This window comes from Rutidosis leptorrhynchoides, chromosome 1 (assembly GCF_046630445.1).
Source record: "Rutidosis leptorrhynchoides isolate AG116_Rl617_1_P2 chromosome 1, CSIRO_AGI_Rlap_v1, whole genome shotgun sequence".
In the NCBI taxonomy this organism is placed as follows: domain Eukaryota; kingdom Viridiplantae; phylum Streptophyta; class Magnoliopsida; order Asterales; family Asteraceae; genus Rutidosis; species Rutidosis leptorrhynchoides.
This window is the reverse complement of record NC_092333.1, coordinates 658,378,909-658,396,039: the sequence shown is the minus strand read 5'-3', so window position 1 is coordinate 658,396,039 and position 17,131 is coordinate 658,378,909. Positions and strand designations below refer to the sequence as shown.

Genomic DNA, 17,131 nt, shown 5'->3' with positions numbered 1-17,131 from the left:
CGCTATGCATTTATGGAATAATTATTTTTCCAATAATCCCACTTTTCCTGGAGATTATTTTCGCAAACGTTATAGAATGAGTCCGTCATTGTTCATACGCATATGCCAAGGTATAATTCATTTCTCTCAAGAACCTATTCCGGATAATTTTTCATATTTTCGTCAAAGGCGGGATGCTACCGGGTTGCCCGGTTTCAATGTTTTTCAAAAATTCACATCCGCGATACGACAATTAGCATACGGTACTGTACCTGATGCTTTTGATGAGTATTTACATATGGGCCAACAAACATCATACAATTGTTTGAATAATTTTTGTAAAAGTGTATTTCATTTGTACACTTTTGAATATTTGAGAAAATCGACACCACAAGACGTACAACGTCTTGTAACCGCGCATGCAGAAATACATGGTTTTCCGGGAATGTTAGGTAGTCTAGATTGCATGCATTGGACATGGAAAAATTGCCCATATAGATACAAAGTCCATTATACAAAGGTCGATCATGGATACCCAACAATCATGTTAGAAGCAGTGGCTTCGTATGACTTATGGATTTGGCACGCTTACTTTGGACCCGCCTGTTCAAACAACGACATCAATGTGCTTAATCAATCTGATTTGTTTAACGACCTACTTAAAGACACAACACCACCGTGTAATTTTTCGGTAAGTGGGTGTAACTTCAATAAAGGTTATTATTTAACCGATGAGATATATCCTGAATGGGCGACTTTAGTTAAGTCTTTCAAAAGTCCGCCTACCCCTGAAACAGCAAAATTTAAAAAACTTCAAGAATCTGCCAGAAAGATGTTGAACGGGCATTCGGAGTGCTTCAAGGTCGTTGGCAAATAATTAAAAACCCTTGCCGACAATTCTATGTTGAAAGAATCCGAAGATTTATGCACAGTTGTGTTATATTACACAATATGATCACCGAAGACAACAGACGAGCAACGTGTGACCTTGAAGAAAATTATAGGCTGGCTCATCATCCAAGAAAATCAATCCAGGAAAGGGTTCAAGCGCACATTCGCGCTAATAAAGAATTGCGAGATTCCACCATTCATCATCTACTACACAAAAGCTCATCGAATACATTTGGAATCTTCCGGCCAATTTTCGTGTTCGACACGTACCATAAGTGGGACCTTCCGGTACAACCTAAAACGATGACGAAGACGAATACGAAGACGAAGATAAAGACGACGAAGAAAACGAAGACGAGGACGAAAAATGTGATGAAGATGATGAGTAGTTTTATAGTTTCTAATTTATGTTTAAGTTTATGTAATTTTTAATTATGTTTTTAATTTATTAAAAATGTAACCGTATTCATGTTATTTAATATAAATGTTGTTTATTTATTTGTTAGTAAATAATAATAATAATAATAATAATAATAATAATAATAATAATAATAATAATAATAATAATAATAATAAAAATTAATAATATATATTAATAATAATAATAAATAACCATAAAAAAATTAAAAATTTGAGAAAGTATGTCACGGTTGACAATGGTAGTGTCATGGGAGGAAGTGGTGAGAATGTGGAGAGAAAAAGCTGATGTATCGCTGAAAAAACTTAAGGAAGTATGTCTTGGTTGAGAGTGGTCTTAGAAAAATCCCTTTTAAGCCTTGTTAGAATGCTAGTTGACTTTGATTTCTTTTTTTCTGGGCCTTTGATTGTTGTTTTTGGGTGTATCGTGTTTCGCATTCGCTACTTCAGTTTTTTTTTTCTTAATTCCTCTTTCTCAAATCTCCAATTTTGTCTGTATATATTAAAAATATTGACCCCCTAAAAACTCTGTGCCCCGAGCGATCAATCGGGTTGCTCCCCTCCGGGCTCCCAATGAATCTATGCAACCTCTTTATAATGTTTCTAAGATCGCGTTGTTTAGGTTCTCCCCGAATTCCCACCATTGAATCGACTTGAGTTTTGTGTTATTATCGTCCTCGATTAGGTTTGGATCATGGTTCTAAAACGATCTTCCTCATGTATACATATGATAGACTCACAATGATAATAATTTTTAATTTATGACGTTAACCTTAATGGTAAAATTGTTTGCTTTCTGTAAATCCATAAATTATTAGTTGAATTTTTTAAGTCAACCTTTTACTTTGATAATTTACTTCACATTTTTACAACCGCGTAGGTCATTTGACTACATATATATTAGAGTGTATCATAATCTACACACATGCACCACACTTAAGCCATCTTTTTGAAAGAGTGCATAGTAATCAAGACTAGCACCGCACTTTAATTTAACCTAGTTCCCCGGGTCAACCCACCACCCTCTTATGACATGCACTGTATATATATAACTTCCAAAACTCTTATATCATAAATCAAATCCTCAATCCTCCATACTTTTAACAAGAAAACAGTAACTAGCTCAAATATCCCCTATATTTCAAATTATCACAAAAATGTCAAATATTATCAAAGTAGTCTTCATGGCAGTTGTTACAGTAGCATTAACCATCACCCTGATTTCAATCTCCTCCATTGATGACAATCAAGAGAAGACGTCGCTCACCAATTCACCACTCGTGAAACCCTTTCCAAAAAGGGTAAGTCGTTTCCTAGCCGAAAACAACAATCCAAGAGCCTCAGACCATTGCAAGAAAGACGATGAAATTTGTTACATCTTAGAAGGTAAAAACTCGACATGTTGCAACAACAAATGCATGGATCTGAGTGAGGATAAACACAATTGTGGAGCATGTAAGAATAAGTGCAAGTTTACGAGCTCGTGTTGCAGAGGGGAGTGTGTGAATTTGGCTTACGACAAGAGAAATTGTGGGTCGTGTGGTAACAAGTGTATGCCCGGTGGATATTGCATTTACGGCCTTTGCAATTACGCTTGAGCGTGCTGTTTCATTTTGACTGATACTATAACTTTCTCATGACTGATAAAGTCTGAAATTGATTCTTGGCTACTAACTATTCATACATACATGTAATTAATTTTGTGTCAAATGGTTTATTTTTTGGATCAAACTAAAGAGATCATGTGATATAATTACAGTATATAATATATTTTGTATCTTCATATACTTATTTTTTCCCTGCCAATGGCCACATATCACCAACAACAACTCACCATCAATTTCCAATTTTAAATCCTCTATTAAGATTATATATAGCTAGCACCTATATCTCCAATCTTCTACAAGATTCTTTTGATTTCATCATCTAGAATTCCTTTTAAGGTGAATGGGTAATTAAATCAAGATCAACACAAAATGGAAGCTGAAAAAGTCTCTGTGAACTACACGGCGTAAATCAACATCAGATCTGTACTTCTCTTCACCAATTTCATTCCTTACATTCTCTAGGTAATCGATCTAGTTAAACCTATTTTCAATTCTCTCTGATATACCATCCAAATTACTCGAGGTATTCTTCTTACTACATTAAAATGCTATTATTTCTTTTTTATCTGCTTGAATTATGTTCTACGCAATTGATTCGAGTTTGATTCGGGCTTTACTTTCCGTTTCATTGATTTTTATTATTTGAAGTCGTATTCTCGCTTATAACATATAGATCTGCTAGTATATTTGTTAATTATTGTTTATCATACTGATCATAATGTATTACGGAGTATTACATATTCAAATATGATCAATTTGTTTAGATGTAGATGTAGAATTTGCATTCGGATTATTAAAATAGAACTGCTCTAGTGATCAAAAAAAAAAAAAAAAAAAACACCAAGAACATTTAGGAAGGGCTCGAAGAACAGGAACGAACAGGTAGGAGTTACGGGCTTAGATTACGACTGCATTTTCAAGATCAGATCCACGAAAGCTACAATGAATTAAGGAATCTAATCAAAAAAAAAAAAAAAAAATCGATCTGTGTTTTATTCTAATCAACAAAAAATAGCAATTCATGGCCGCTCGGATGGCGTTTAATATTCCAACATCGCCTTTTACTCCGGCCACTGTTGGCCGCCGTCGTCGTCTTCATCCACTACCTGCGCAATCATCCCGTCAATATAACCATCAGAATAATCACAATCCGTCATCGACTTTTCCTAATCCCTCGGCTGATGAGGTGTGGGTGTTGGTTGAAAGAAGGCGAAAAGCCAACAAAAAACTCTCTACTAATCACTCGTTTGCAAGAAACCTGATCCACCGTTTTGGTAATCCAAACACACATCATCCGGTATACAAACAGAAATGGGTGCCATCTTCATCGGCTAACCCTAAACCTAACCATACAGAGAATACTACAAACCCTAATACCACAAACCCTAAACAAGCAACCAAACCTACAAACCCTAAAAGTGCAGCCACTTTTCCTAACAACATTGCACTGAACCAACAATCTAGCTCTCGTGTTCACGAACCTTTCTCCCCAAAACATGTCCCGGCATTAGCGCCTATCACATCGGTTATGGTTTTCGGATTCCCAGATTCATGGAGCAAGATTGATCTCCGTTGCTTCATTAGCAGGTATGGGAATGTACACGACATCTTCATACCCTTCACGAAAAGATTAAGAAACGGTAATAAATTCGCTTTTGTTAAATTCATTGACGTTACCGACCTTAACTTCTTGCTTAAACGACTAAACTCCATAAATCTTGGTAATGGGTGGCTAAAGGCTTATAAGGCCCTTGATCGAAAAGCTTCTGCCTCGAATGATAAACCTATACAACCCCCTTCTACAAAACCCGTTTCATCGTCTTTACCTAATCATCATACCATTCCGAATAAGGGGTTCACTGATGGGCGTCCGTTTAACAAGGTGGTTGGGAATATGGACGGATACTCTAGTGATATCACGAAAGAATTAACTAGCATCGGGTGGTTCAATCGTTGGGACTGCAATGGTAAATTTAGAGAAATCTCCGTTGTGGATAAACATAATGACACCGAAATCCTGAATAAAGCTATTATCGGTACCATCCTCAAACTTGAATATCTTGAACATATCTTATTTTTGTGCGAAATGGAGAATCTGGATAATGTTCAGGTAAAGTATCTTGGTGGGATGGAAGTTATGTTCATCTTTGAGTCCGAGGAGCAAGCTTCATCTATTCTTAATGCGAAACACCATTGTATCCACAAATGGATGACCAACATTCGTAAATGGGATGAAAACCACTCATACCAAGGTCGAATTACATGGTTAAAAATCACGGGTATTCCTGTCCAGTTTTGGAACGAAAATACATTTACTGCCATCGCAAAATGGTGGGGCGAACCTATTGACTTCTCGAATTGTTCTTTAAAAGGTAACCAAAATCTCGTTGTAGCAAAAGTATTAGTTAAGTTACGAGATGCACACTTGGTACATGACATTGTGCGTGTCACATCCGATAGTTCCATCTTTTTTGCTTATGTAATGGAAGAAACCAATGGGATTTTCGAAGTTAATGTTAACCCAGATCACGTGGAAAGTGATGGAAGTGATGGGATATCGGAGTCTGAGTTACCGGGTAATGTCGAATATGCAAATTTTGATGATGAATCAAAATCAGACTTCTCTGATGACTTCTTTAGTCATAAACCGAATTTAAAGACTAATGAGGTTGAACCAGGTGATAATAATTCAAAATGTTGGGTGGCTGAAAGCTCATTTGTTGGTCCTATTAAAGAACATGTGAATGGTACATCCTCTGTTAACAATATTGATAATCATTCTGTTAATGAACATTCAAATGAGGTGGACCAAAAAATGAATGATATTGGATTAGCCCAAATGTCTACTGAAGGGCTGGCCCAGAGGGCTTGCGGTGATATTACAGGTTCGGGAAATGTTACTGTCAACGATAATTTTGTGCTGGAACAAATAATATTCGATAATGTTCCAAAAGGTGGCGAGAACATCGCAACTGTCCAGCCCAACAATTCTCACGGGCCTGAACTTCAAGACGGGCCTCCTCCCATTCCTAAGTTCACACCTGACTCACCATATGTGTCGTACGTTGAAAAAAAGGACACTTCTATCCCTAATCCTACAGGTGATAACGATAACATTCAAGGTAATGTTGTGGGACATGTGGATGTTGACTGCCCTCCAGGTTTTCAACCGACCCCACGATATACGCACGAATTACATAAACGAGATAAAGAAAGTGACAACGAGATCAATGACACCATGAATAATAAAGATGTCAACTCCAACACTCCAACTGATACTAATTGTGTTCCAGCCCAGGCTGAGCCGAATGTTTCTGTCATGGGTCCTGTTGATCAAAATCTAGCAAACGACTGTAATGGGGGTTCCAATAGGACCGGTTCAATTAATTCTGAGAAGGAATGTAAGGTTTCAAGGATCAGAGCTCCAAACAATCCTACTTCTAGTAACGAACAATCGCTATCGAATTGTAGCTTGGGCTTAAAAGATTTTGGCCACGACATTGGACTTGAGTGGATCGGGGCTCCGTCAGGGAAGTAACTTTACCCTTCTTTCGTTTTCTCTTTATTTATGTGTTTAAAATGAAGATAATATCATTAAACGTACGTGGGCTCGGGAAACTTGAAAAAGAAAAATTTAATTGGATTAAAAAATTAATTCGTTTTCATAATCCGGACATTTTTGCAATTCAAGAATCCAAAAGAAAACGTGTTACTGATTTTATGATTGAGTTGTTATGGGGTAATAAAAATTTTGAATATATCTTTAAACCATCGGTGGGGTTATCGGGCGGGTCAATTTTAATTTGGAACCCTACTAGATTTTGTGTGTCCGGGGCGGTTGAAAGAGAATTTTTCTTGGGTATACGAGGTCGATGGGTGGGCAAAATGGCGGACTCCATTATATTAAACGTTTATGGGCCACATAATGATCAATTGAAACATAAATTTTGGGATAGTCTTGACAATATTATGCAGGTGGATATTGATGATTGGGTTTTCTGTGGCGATTTTAATGAAGTAAGGCGAAAAGCGGAAAGGAAAAATTGCGAATTTATCGAAAGTAGAGCAAAGATGTTCAACGATTTCATTGACAAGGCTAATCTCATTGAAATTCCATTGGGAGGAATGAAGTTTACTAGGATTAGTGACGACGGTTTGAAATATAGTAAACTTGACAGGTTCTTAGTCTCGGAAGCGTGTTATGCATCATGGGATGGAATTTCTGCATGTACTCTCGATAGGGATTACTCCGACCATTGCCCCATCGTTTTGAAGGATATGAACAATGACTTCGGGCCGAAACCTATTAGGATTTTCAACAACTGGTTCGAAGATGATAAATGTGATGATTTGATAAAAGATGCATGGAAAGTTACCATTTGCAATCCAAGGGCTGATTGTGTATTTCGTGATAAACTTAAGAGCGTAAAAGGGGTGTTGAAGGAAAAATGTAATCCTAAATATAATAGTCTAAATGCCGAAATTGACTCACTTCATAAAGAAATCTCTGAGTGGGAAAACATCATCGGTACTCGTGACCTTTCGGAAGTTGAAATTGCATCTTGGTTAGATTCGAAAAAAAGTGGCTTAAAAAAGATAAGGAGAAAGTCGATATATTGAAACAAAAAGCAAGGATTAAATGGGTTACGGAAGGGGATGAAAATAGCAAATTTTTTCATTCGTGTATTAAAAGGAGGCAAAACAAAAACAACATAAGGGGTATAAATTCAAATGGCTTATGGATCGAGAACCCAGAGGACATCAAAATGGCGGCATTCACATACTTCAAAAATCGTTTTAGTGAACATAACTCTCGTACCTTCAAAATTCGTGGCCCCCTGAGCAAACGACTTAATGATGAGGAGGCGTCGAACCTTGAATCTCCTTTTACACTCTCTGAAATCCATGTTGCTATATTAGAATGTGGGGGTGAAAAGGCCCCCGGACCCGATGGTTTTAACATGAAATTTTTCTCAAAATATTGGGACGTTGTCAAAGAAGACCTTCTCGCGGTATTCACTCGTTTTTGGGAGGTTGGTGAGATCTCTAAAGGTTGTAATTCCTCTTTTGTTGCATTACTCCCGAAAAAAAATGACCCACAGGGATTTGGTGATTTTCGTCCAATCAGTTTAATCGGGAGCCTTTATAAAGTTCTCTCTAAGGTTTTGACCAAAAGGCTACAAAGGGTTATTTCTTCGGTTATCGGTTTCGAACAAAGTGCTTACATTAAAAATCGTTATATTCTTGATGGCGTGTTAATTGCGAATGAAGTCCTTCATGATATCAAAGTAACCAAAAGAAAAGGCTTCTTTTTTAAAGTTGACTTTGAGAAGGCTTTTGATAGCATTAGTTGGGACTTTCTAATGGAAATCATGGAGTTAATGGGATTCGGTCTTCGATGGAGACAATGGATCTTCGCAAGCCTTTCTTCCGCTTCCATTTCGATTTTGGTCAACGGTTCCCCAACTAAAGAATTTTCTCTTCAGAAAGGCGTGAGGCAAGGGGATCCCCTCTCCCCTTATCTTTTTATCATGGTAGCCGAAGGTTTGAACCATCTAATTAAATCTGCTGCACTTCATAGCCGATTTTCTGGGATCCCAATTGGGCGGAGGGACTTACGGGTCACGCATTTGCAATACGCGGACGGCACTATATTTTTTGGTGAATGGGATAGGCGTAATGTGCAAAATCTTACTAAAATTCTTAAGTGCTTTGAATTGACATCGGGACTAAAAATCAATTTTCATAAGAGCTGTGTTTATGGACTGGGGGTCTCAAAAGTAGAAACGGAAAATATGGCAGCCTGGCTTGGGTGCGCAGCAGGTACACTCCCTATTACCTACCTTGGGCTTCCACTTGGATCGTCGATGAAACTCTTGAAGTCATGGGATCCGGTATTTGACAAGTTTGGTAAGAGGCTGGCGGATTGGAAAGCTAGATCCCTCTCGTATGGTGGTAGACTTACATTAATTAAATCGGTATTATCTAGTCTACCTCTTTATTTCTTTTTGCTTTACATATCCCCGTCTTGTGTTATTGATAAACTTGAGGGGTTGAGACGTCGGTTTTTTTGGGGCGGATCTTCCGAGGTCTCAAAAATGGCATGGGTTAAATGGGATACTTGTCTTAAGCCTCGTGAATTTGGTGGGTTAGATATTGCCCCTCTTGCGTTTAAAAATCGTGCCTTACTTGCAAAATGGTGGTGGCGGTTTAAACATGAGAATGACTCACTTTGGGTGTCTATTATTAAAAATATTTACGGGGAGGACGGGGGCCTTAGCACTTCTTTTTCTCCCCCTTCCTCACGAGCCTCTTCTACTTGGGCGGGTATCCTTAAGGTGGGTAAAAATATCTTTAATGCAAACTCCGCTTTTGCTAATTCTTTCAAAAAAAGAGTCGTAAATGGGTCTAGTACACGTTTTTGGGAGGATTTATGGCTCGGGGATATGGTTCTTAAAGACAAATTTAATAGGCTTTATAGACTTGACACAAATAAATTTGCCACAATTCTAGACCGGGCGAGATGGGAGGGCGGGAACTTTCATGCCACGTGGTGTTGGTCCCGCGATATCTCGGGGAGGGTGGCTGGGGACCTCACCACTCTTACTAATCTTTTATCTAGTTTTGTCCCGTGTAGCTCAGGTAAAGAAGAATGGTCATGGTCTTGGAGTAAGGATGGCTCGTTTTCGGTTCACAAGCTTACGGATATTCTGGTCCGGAGCAGCCCTGACATCGCAACCGTGAGCATAAAGTCGCTCCGCAACAAACTGGTCCCCCTCAAAGTTGAGTTGTTTATTTGGCGTACTCGACACAAAAGGTTACCTACAAGAGTTGAACTCGACAAGAGAGGTATGGACTTGGGTACGGTACGTTGTCCGGTTTGTGACAATGGTTTGGAATCAGTAGAGCACTCCATCATCTTATGCACGTTCGCTTTTGACATTTGGAATCGTGTCTATGATTGGTGGAAGCTCGGCCCTTTTACAAACTTGGGTATAAGTGAATCTTTTCTTGGAAATGGATATAACTTCACCTCTGACTTGGGAAAACTGTTGTGGCAAGCTACGGAATGGGTTACGGGATACATGATTTGGAAAAGTAGGAACGCTTTCACTTTCACTAAGATAAAACCGACATGCGCAATGGTATTCAAAGACATCCAACTTAAATGCTTCGAATGGTTCTCTAATAGGATCAAAGGTACCAATATTGAATGGGATGTCTGGCTTGCAAATCCACGAGGTTATGATTCGCTAGCTTTATCGTCTAGGAGATCCGGGATAGGTTAATTAATTGTTCTCCACGCAGGTTTTTTGCCCCACTCCTGGAGTAGTCGTTTTGGTCGAGAGAATTTGAGGTGGATCAGGGGGCTTTGTCGTTGAATTGCCAACACTGTGCTCTGTCCCCACTCCAGCTTGTTTAGTTAATTCTTCTCAAGTCCAATCTCGACCTTAATGATAATGAACGGACTACGGCGTTTTCCTGCACACTTGTGGAGTCTTACTATCTCGGTTATATATTTGTCGTTTTGTTTTCCTATATGTAGTTCCGTTTTTGTAAGCGTGACATTATTGTAATTATTTCGTGTTGATATATATAATACATACTTTCTTTGCCGTTAAAAAAAAAAAATCTTCATATACTTATTTGTTTTACATCAGGTAATCAAAATTGACTGTATTTATCTCTCTTATTTTTTTTTTTTTTTTTTTTGAAAGACAAGTTGTTGGCATCGAATATTCTCATTTTCCTCGCACGCACGCACTTTCAGGCAGGAAACCCGAACCGCATTACAGGGATCCGAACCTTATACCATCCCGAGGGGCAGGCGGTCGGACCTGGCTTCTGAATACGGGTCGTAAAACCTTCCCCGGGGCAATTCGGCTTTCAAGAAATAAATCCCACGAATATTTTTAAGGGGATGACTCGAACTTGATACCTTCCCACCCCCATCCCAATGCACAAGTGCAAAGGGGTGAACCACTGGACCACAATGGTGGGTTCATCTCTCTTAAGTTCTAAATATGCATTTTCAAGAAATGAGCTATCTTGTTCTCAATATGCATTTTTTAAACTACAACATAACCTGTATCGACACGTGCATGATCAAATGGGTCGAAAATGAAACATCAAGTTTTAATTACAATGTGCTTGTTTGCGATGTAATTGTAAATTTATCATTCATGTATTTGCCATGATGAAACAAGTCATTTTTTAGTTTATATTCCAAGTCATCTGGTGTGGACTTTGCCAACTCGGACATTATGTTGTGGCCGGGTCATTTGCAACATCGAATATTTAGAGGCGTGTTTAGCACATTTTACCGTTTTCTCATTTTGAGCAAAATGTTTAGCCAACTAAAACTCAGTTATTTCATTCAGTGCTTGTTTGGATAGGTATTAAACAAAAACGTTCCGTATTTGATTCACTTACTCAATTGATGTGGCAATTTTGACCCCTTTACTTGTCTATATGGGTCAACATAATTGGCTTTTTTTTTATTCTGTTAAAGTCATACTCGTCATATTATGGTTGATATTGTTACAGTATAGATATGTGTTGAGATCATTTAACAGAAAAACAAGACAACCAGATACTCTTCATAAAAGATTGTATATGTCATCAACTGTTATTGCAACAGAGAATAGATAATCAAAGAAAGTTTACTATTGAGCACTGAACTTCTGTACATAGAAGGCTTCTTCTAAGTAAATTATTAGTTGACAAATAGGATTAACAAACAAGTAGGAAGGAGATTAAAATTTTACTGCACTTAATTCCAGTTATAATTACAAGTAGATATAGTCTACCAATCTGATACGTTAACCTGGACCTTAATTGGCCGGAGTTAACTATCGAAAGACCTAAAAGCTTTAATGGAAGAAAAAGCAATGGAGTACAATCGATGTATATTGAGATTGATAGAATTTATAGAGAAGAGTAATTTGTTACAACTGAGAGAATGAATCAATCTGTTACAACAACAATCTATTTAACTACTAGCTAACAGTATCTAACAACTACGGACCATAACCGAATTGTCGATTCAACCGTTTATTCTGTTACGCCAAAATGAACGAAGAAGATGACCTAATTGATGTCACGTGAGTAGCATGCTTTCCCCAATTAACTCAGGCATGTGAGTGTCACGTGCCTATTTCAAACACAACGTATCAATACCCCCATCTTCAAAAGATTCTTGACCTCAAGAATCCCTAGCAAACACATCAAAATCTGGGAACTTCTGCATCAATTCCTCCAATGATTCCCAAGTAGAATCTTCAATTGAACCATGCCGCCATTGAATTAACCCATAAACAACAGCTCGATTACCCTTTTTGAGCAATTTCCTGTCCAAAATTTTGAGTTGCACATTGTCTATCAACCCTTGATCATTGTGTGCGCCCCGTACAAAACCATTGTGTACGATTCGTCATCAACAGGATCTTTACACGGTCAAATACTACATGCTGTTTGAAAATCAGTTTGCATTCATAAAAACATAGTGTTTACAAAAGATAACGTGACACAGAGGTCATTACAAAGCCATTATTCAAATAACATAAGTTGCGAATGCAAAATAAAAGTTTCATGATTGAGACATCTCTAAGTTATGCAGCGGTTATTTAACACAGCAGGTCCTTAACAGCAAGTCTAAATAGCATGACAGCAAGTCTAACAGCGGAAACAACAAACCTCTAAGCACCTGAGAAAACATGCTTAAAAACGTTAACAATAATGTTGGTGAGCTATAGTTTAAGTTGTATCAGTAATATAAGATTGACCACGAGATTTCAATGTTTCAAAACAGTGTGAAAAGCATATGTATAACCGTGGGCACATGGTAACTAGACTTAACGTAAATATAAATATCACCCCCTAAAAGTACACCTGGCGAGTGCGTATGTCCTCGAAGTATTAAACACCCGTTAAATGCTAGTGCGACTAGCCCGAGTGGGGATGTCAAACCCTATGGATCCATATCTAATATTCGCGTCTACCGGTTCAAAAACCAATAGTTAAACGTTACCGTGCTAAGGGGAATCTTTATGCCGTTATATAACCCACACATATGAAAAGTTTAAGTACTCGTGTCAAGTAAGTAAAACGTAAAAAGCGCATGTATTCTCAGTCCCAAAAATAGTATAAGTAAAAAGGAAAGCTATAACTCACAGTGATAAAAGCGGTAAAGTCGGTAATGAAAGTATGCGAGTAGTAAGTCGGTCCGAAAGGTCATCAACCTAAATCAAAGGTTACTAGGTCAGTAGGTTGTCCTTATAAGTTCTATTAGTGCATAAAATAAGTTTAAGTGTCATCATCATCATCGTTCATCATCATAAAAGCTAAGTAAGTTTGACAAGAATAGAGATCGAAACAATAGGCTGACTTCGGTCAGCTGTTACGACCTCTACGTAAATCGAAAACACGCGCAATCAGCGGCTATGGCTCCGTATGTGAGTCCCCCAGTTTCTGACCAATTTCCAGAACCAAACTCGTATTCGTTTGACTGTGGCGACGGTTTAAGTGCGAGTAGGTCAGAAATTTCAGCACAACGTTAATAGGGTGTAACGACTTTCGGAAGGCCATAAATCCTAAACCGTAACTCGGATTAAGACGAGGTCTAAACAGAAAATCATCTACTCGAATCGAAATAACTGAAAATAAACTTTCCAGTAGCCCAGGTGGTCTGATTAGATACAAAAAACAGTAGGTATGGTGCTCCGGTGGGGTCCTTAGTACTTGATGCTCATCACGGTTCTCATCCTTGATGCTTGTAGCTTCAAGTGTACAACTCGTTGATGGTTTAGCATCACTTTTGACCAAGATTCTACCATCAATACACAATATGTTAAGACCAAGTAATAACATAACTCATTTAAGAGTCTTAGATGGATGATGAACCAAGGTTACATCATATCCTTAGTCTTAACACAATTACAAGTTACATTTACAACTAAAGCTACAAACTTTATTTCAATCAAGCAAGTATGAACACGATCTAAGTCAAATGAAGTGATGGAACCCTAAGCTAGAGAGCTTGGATCCCTTTCACACAAGTTATAAGGTCACAAAGCTAGAAAGCTTGAACCTTTAGTGTTCTTGAAGATCTTGAAGCATAAAGCTTGGATCCTTTAAGTTACATGAAGACCATAAACACAAGTTTTGATCTTTATAACAAAATAATGAGATCATAAGTTAGAAAACTTAGATCCAACAAAAGATATGAAGATCCAAGCTAGAAAGCTTGCATCTTGATCGTTCTTGAAGATCTTGAAGCATAAAACTTGGATCTTTAAGTTACATGAAGATTACAAACACAAGTTTGAATCTTTATAACAAAATAACAAAATTAAAGTTAAAAAGATGTAGATCTATAAAGTGGGTGAAGATTCAAAGCTAGAAAGCTTGAATCTTCCATGTTCTTGAAAGATTCAAATCCTTGTTTGAATCTACAAGATGTAATCAAGATCAAAAGCTAAAAAGCTAGACCCATGAAGATGATGATGATGATTTTGTGATGATGAGAAGGAGAAGAAGAAGAAGAAAAGTTCAAAATACTTACACTTTTAGAGAGAGAAAGAAATAGAGAGAATTAGAGAGTGAGTGTGTGTGAATTAGAAATGAAAGCAAGTGTAAAATGGATGGAATAAGGGTGGTATTTGTAGGTGAAATGAGGGTGTGGGGAGGCCTCATGGCCTTGAGTTTTAGGGGGGACAAGGGGGGACAAAAAGTTGCTTTTTGGTTAATGGTTGTCTAAAGTTGGTGCTTATGTTGGGATCCCATGCAACATTAAGGATAATACTTGACATAAATGCTAGTATGTTCCCTCTAATAAATGGGCATTTGTCTTACTTATTATTGGGTCACTAGTAATTAATAAGTGTGCTAAGTAAATGGGCTACTAGCTAGAGTAAGGTGGGCTTAAGTCCAACAAGGTAGAAAGTCCAACAAGACTAACTAGTAAGCATAATTAAATTACTACGCATAATTAAGCATCCATAAACCCAAGTAATTATTATTATGAAATAATAATTAATATTTCGTAGTCATAATATTCCGATTACGACAAAAGTTAAACGTGCGCGCAGTTCGCGGTTTATTCGAAACGTCAAGTGACACTAACGGTCATAAAGCATCCGGTGATCAAGTTAAGTATCATACGTACTCTAAGACATGTTTTAATATATAAATGAAAGTAAACCATGAATATAAAGGTTCCAGAGTATAAAGTAGCACAGTACGCACAAATACGCAGTTTCGCTAAAACACAAGGCACAAAAGCAAGTCGAAAAAGTCGGGTCGTTACATTACCCACCTGTTAATGGAAATTTCGTCCCGAAATTTAAGTTGAGGCAGGTGTTGGAGTCGGGAAAAGGTGAGGATACTTCTGCATCATTTGATCCTCTCATTCCCCAGTAAACTCTGGTCCACGTTTGGCATTTCATCGGACTCGGATGATCGGGATTCTGTTGTGTTTCAAAACTTTGACCTCACGGTCCATAATTTCAACAGGCTCTTCCACGAAGTGGAGTTTGTCATCAATCGTAAGTTCCTCCAGGGGTATGATAAGTTCCGGTGGAGCAAGACACTTCTTCAAATTTGATACGTGGAAGGTAGGATGAACTGCGCTGTAACACCCCGCCAAAATCGCCATTGACGCGGATGTTAACTATGGTCCCAGTGCTCGGCTTGACTTCTAAGTAACAGCAGAGTTCTACAGCGGAAACAAAGTATCTAAGTACCTGAGACAAAACATGCTTAAAAGTGTCAACCAAAATGGTTGAGTGAACAACATAGGTTTAATAATTATAACAAGTTTTTAGACCACAAGATTTAGTTATCAGAAGTAAATGCTGAAGTTATGATATCGAAATGTAAACAAAGTTACCCCTGGACACCTTGAACTATCAGTGTCATAATCATTATTATGTAACCAAAGACCAACGGTCAAATGGTTAGAGACGTCACTCTCAATAGCGCTATTCACAATAACTAAGCTTACCAAATTCCAGTAATTAACGATATCATGGTAGGGATTTAGCATGAATCAAAGCATGTCAGCACAGTTAAACAGTTTTCGGGTACTTGTGTCTAAACGTAAAACAGTTTGAAAGCAAGCATGTGTCTCACCCCAAAGTTTAAAATAAGTAAATAAAGAAAGTTAAAAAGCGGGGATATGAATTTCACCTTAATAGCAGATAGATATTCCACGCAAGTTATATGATCGGAGTGTTGAACACGGAGATCTCAACCTAGAGATGTTATGTTCGATTAGTTAATGTCTAATAGACATAAAGTTTGGTTATTAATATCGCAAACTATATTAACAGTGACCGTTCTCGAGAAAAGTTATATTTATATTTATATATACTTAATGTACTTAAGTGTTACTATATAGATAAGTGTATAATTTATACTAATAATAGTATTATTAGTCTTTAATTATTTCAACTATTATATAACTTATCATTATATGTTAGATATATAATTATACCTATGCGATACATACATATATATACATTCTATATTTATTATTATACATGTGTGTGTTCATAACTATATGGTGTATATATATATATATATATATATATATATATATATATATATATATATATATATATTAAATGTAGGTGTTACATATATATAAGTGTAAGATGATACATATATATACACTTATTACTTTTCTTATTATTTACTAACCTTATATAACTTGCATGATACACATTCATACATTCATACACACGTACATATAAATACATATATACACCTACATATACACGTATGTATATATCTAAATACATACATAAGCATATATCTACCTATATATATGTACATACATACGTATGCATGCATGCATGCACGTACACCAAGATTATAACTACGTTACTAATCCATAACCATAACCTTTTATCATAACAACTCATCTTAATCATAATTTCCTAATCTTACTAACCATATCCTTTTAAATTTACAATCCCTATTAACCATCATCATAACCTTCATTATCTCTTTTAATCACATAACATCATAACTTTTAACATCTCATCTAATCATATTCATTAACCCTAACTTATTAATAACCATATTCTTTAACTAGTTCACACCCTTTTTATCATCATTATTATCTTTATTACTAATAGTCATAATCTTACAACTATTATTATTAACTAGCTTATAACTCAATAACCCCAATCTTTCATAATCAACTCCTTTTCATACTCTTTATCTTATTACTC

At 37.0% G+C, this 17,131-nt stretch overlaps 2 protein-coding genes across 2 annotated transcripts; both read left to right on the top strand.

Moving 5' to 3' along the window:
- The first annotated feature begins 76 nt into the window (after positions 1-76).
- LOC139850241 (uncharacterized) lies at positions 77-856 on the top strand. The gene has a single exon (XM_071839826.1). It carries the CDS (start codon positions 77-79, stop codon positions 854-856), a length of 780 nt encoding a protein of 259 aa, XP_071695927.1.
- A 1,588-nt stretch (positions 857-2,444) lies between these two features.
- On the top strand, positions 2,445-2,885 carry LOC139850233 (stigma-specific STIG1-like protein 1). The gene has a single exon (XM_071839820.1). The coding sequence runs from the start codon at positions 2,445-2,447 to the stop codon at positions 2,883-2,885; it is 441 nt and encodes a 146-aa protein (XP_071695921.1).
- Positions 2,886-17,131: the final 14,246 nt, after the last annotated feature.

Coding starts and splice junctions, on each gene's coding strand:
- LOC139850241 (XM_071839826.1), top strand. CDS start 77: ATGAGTCCGTCATTGTTCATACGCATATGCCAAGGTATAATTCATTTC.
- LOC139850233 (XM_071839820.1), top strand. CDS start 2,445: ATGTCAAATATTATCAAAGTAGTCTTCATGGCAGTTGTTACAGTAGCA.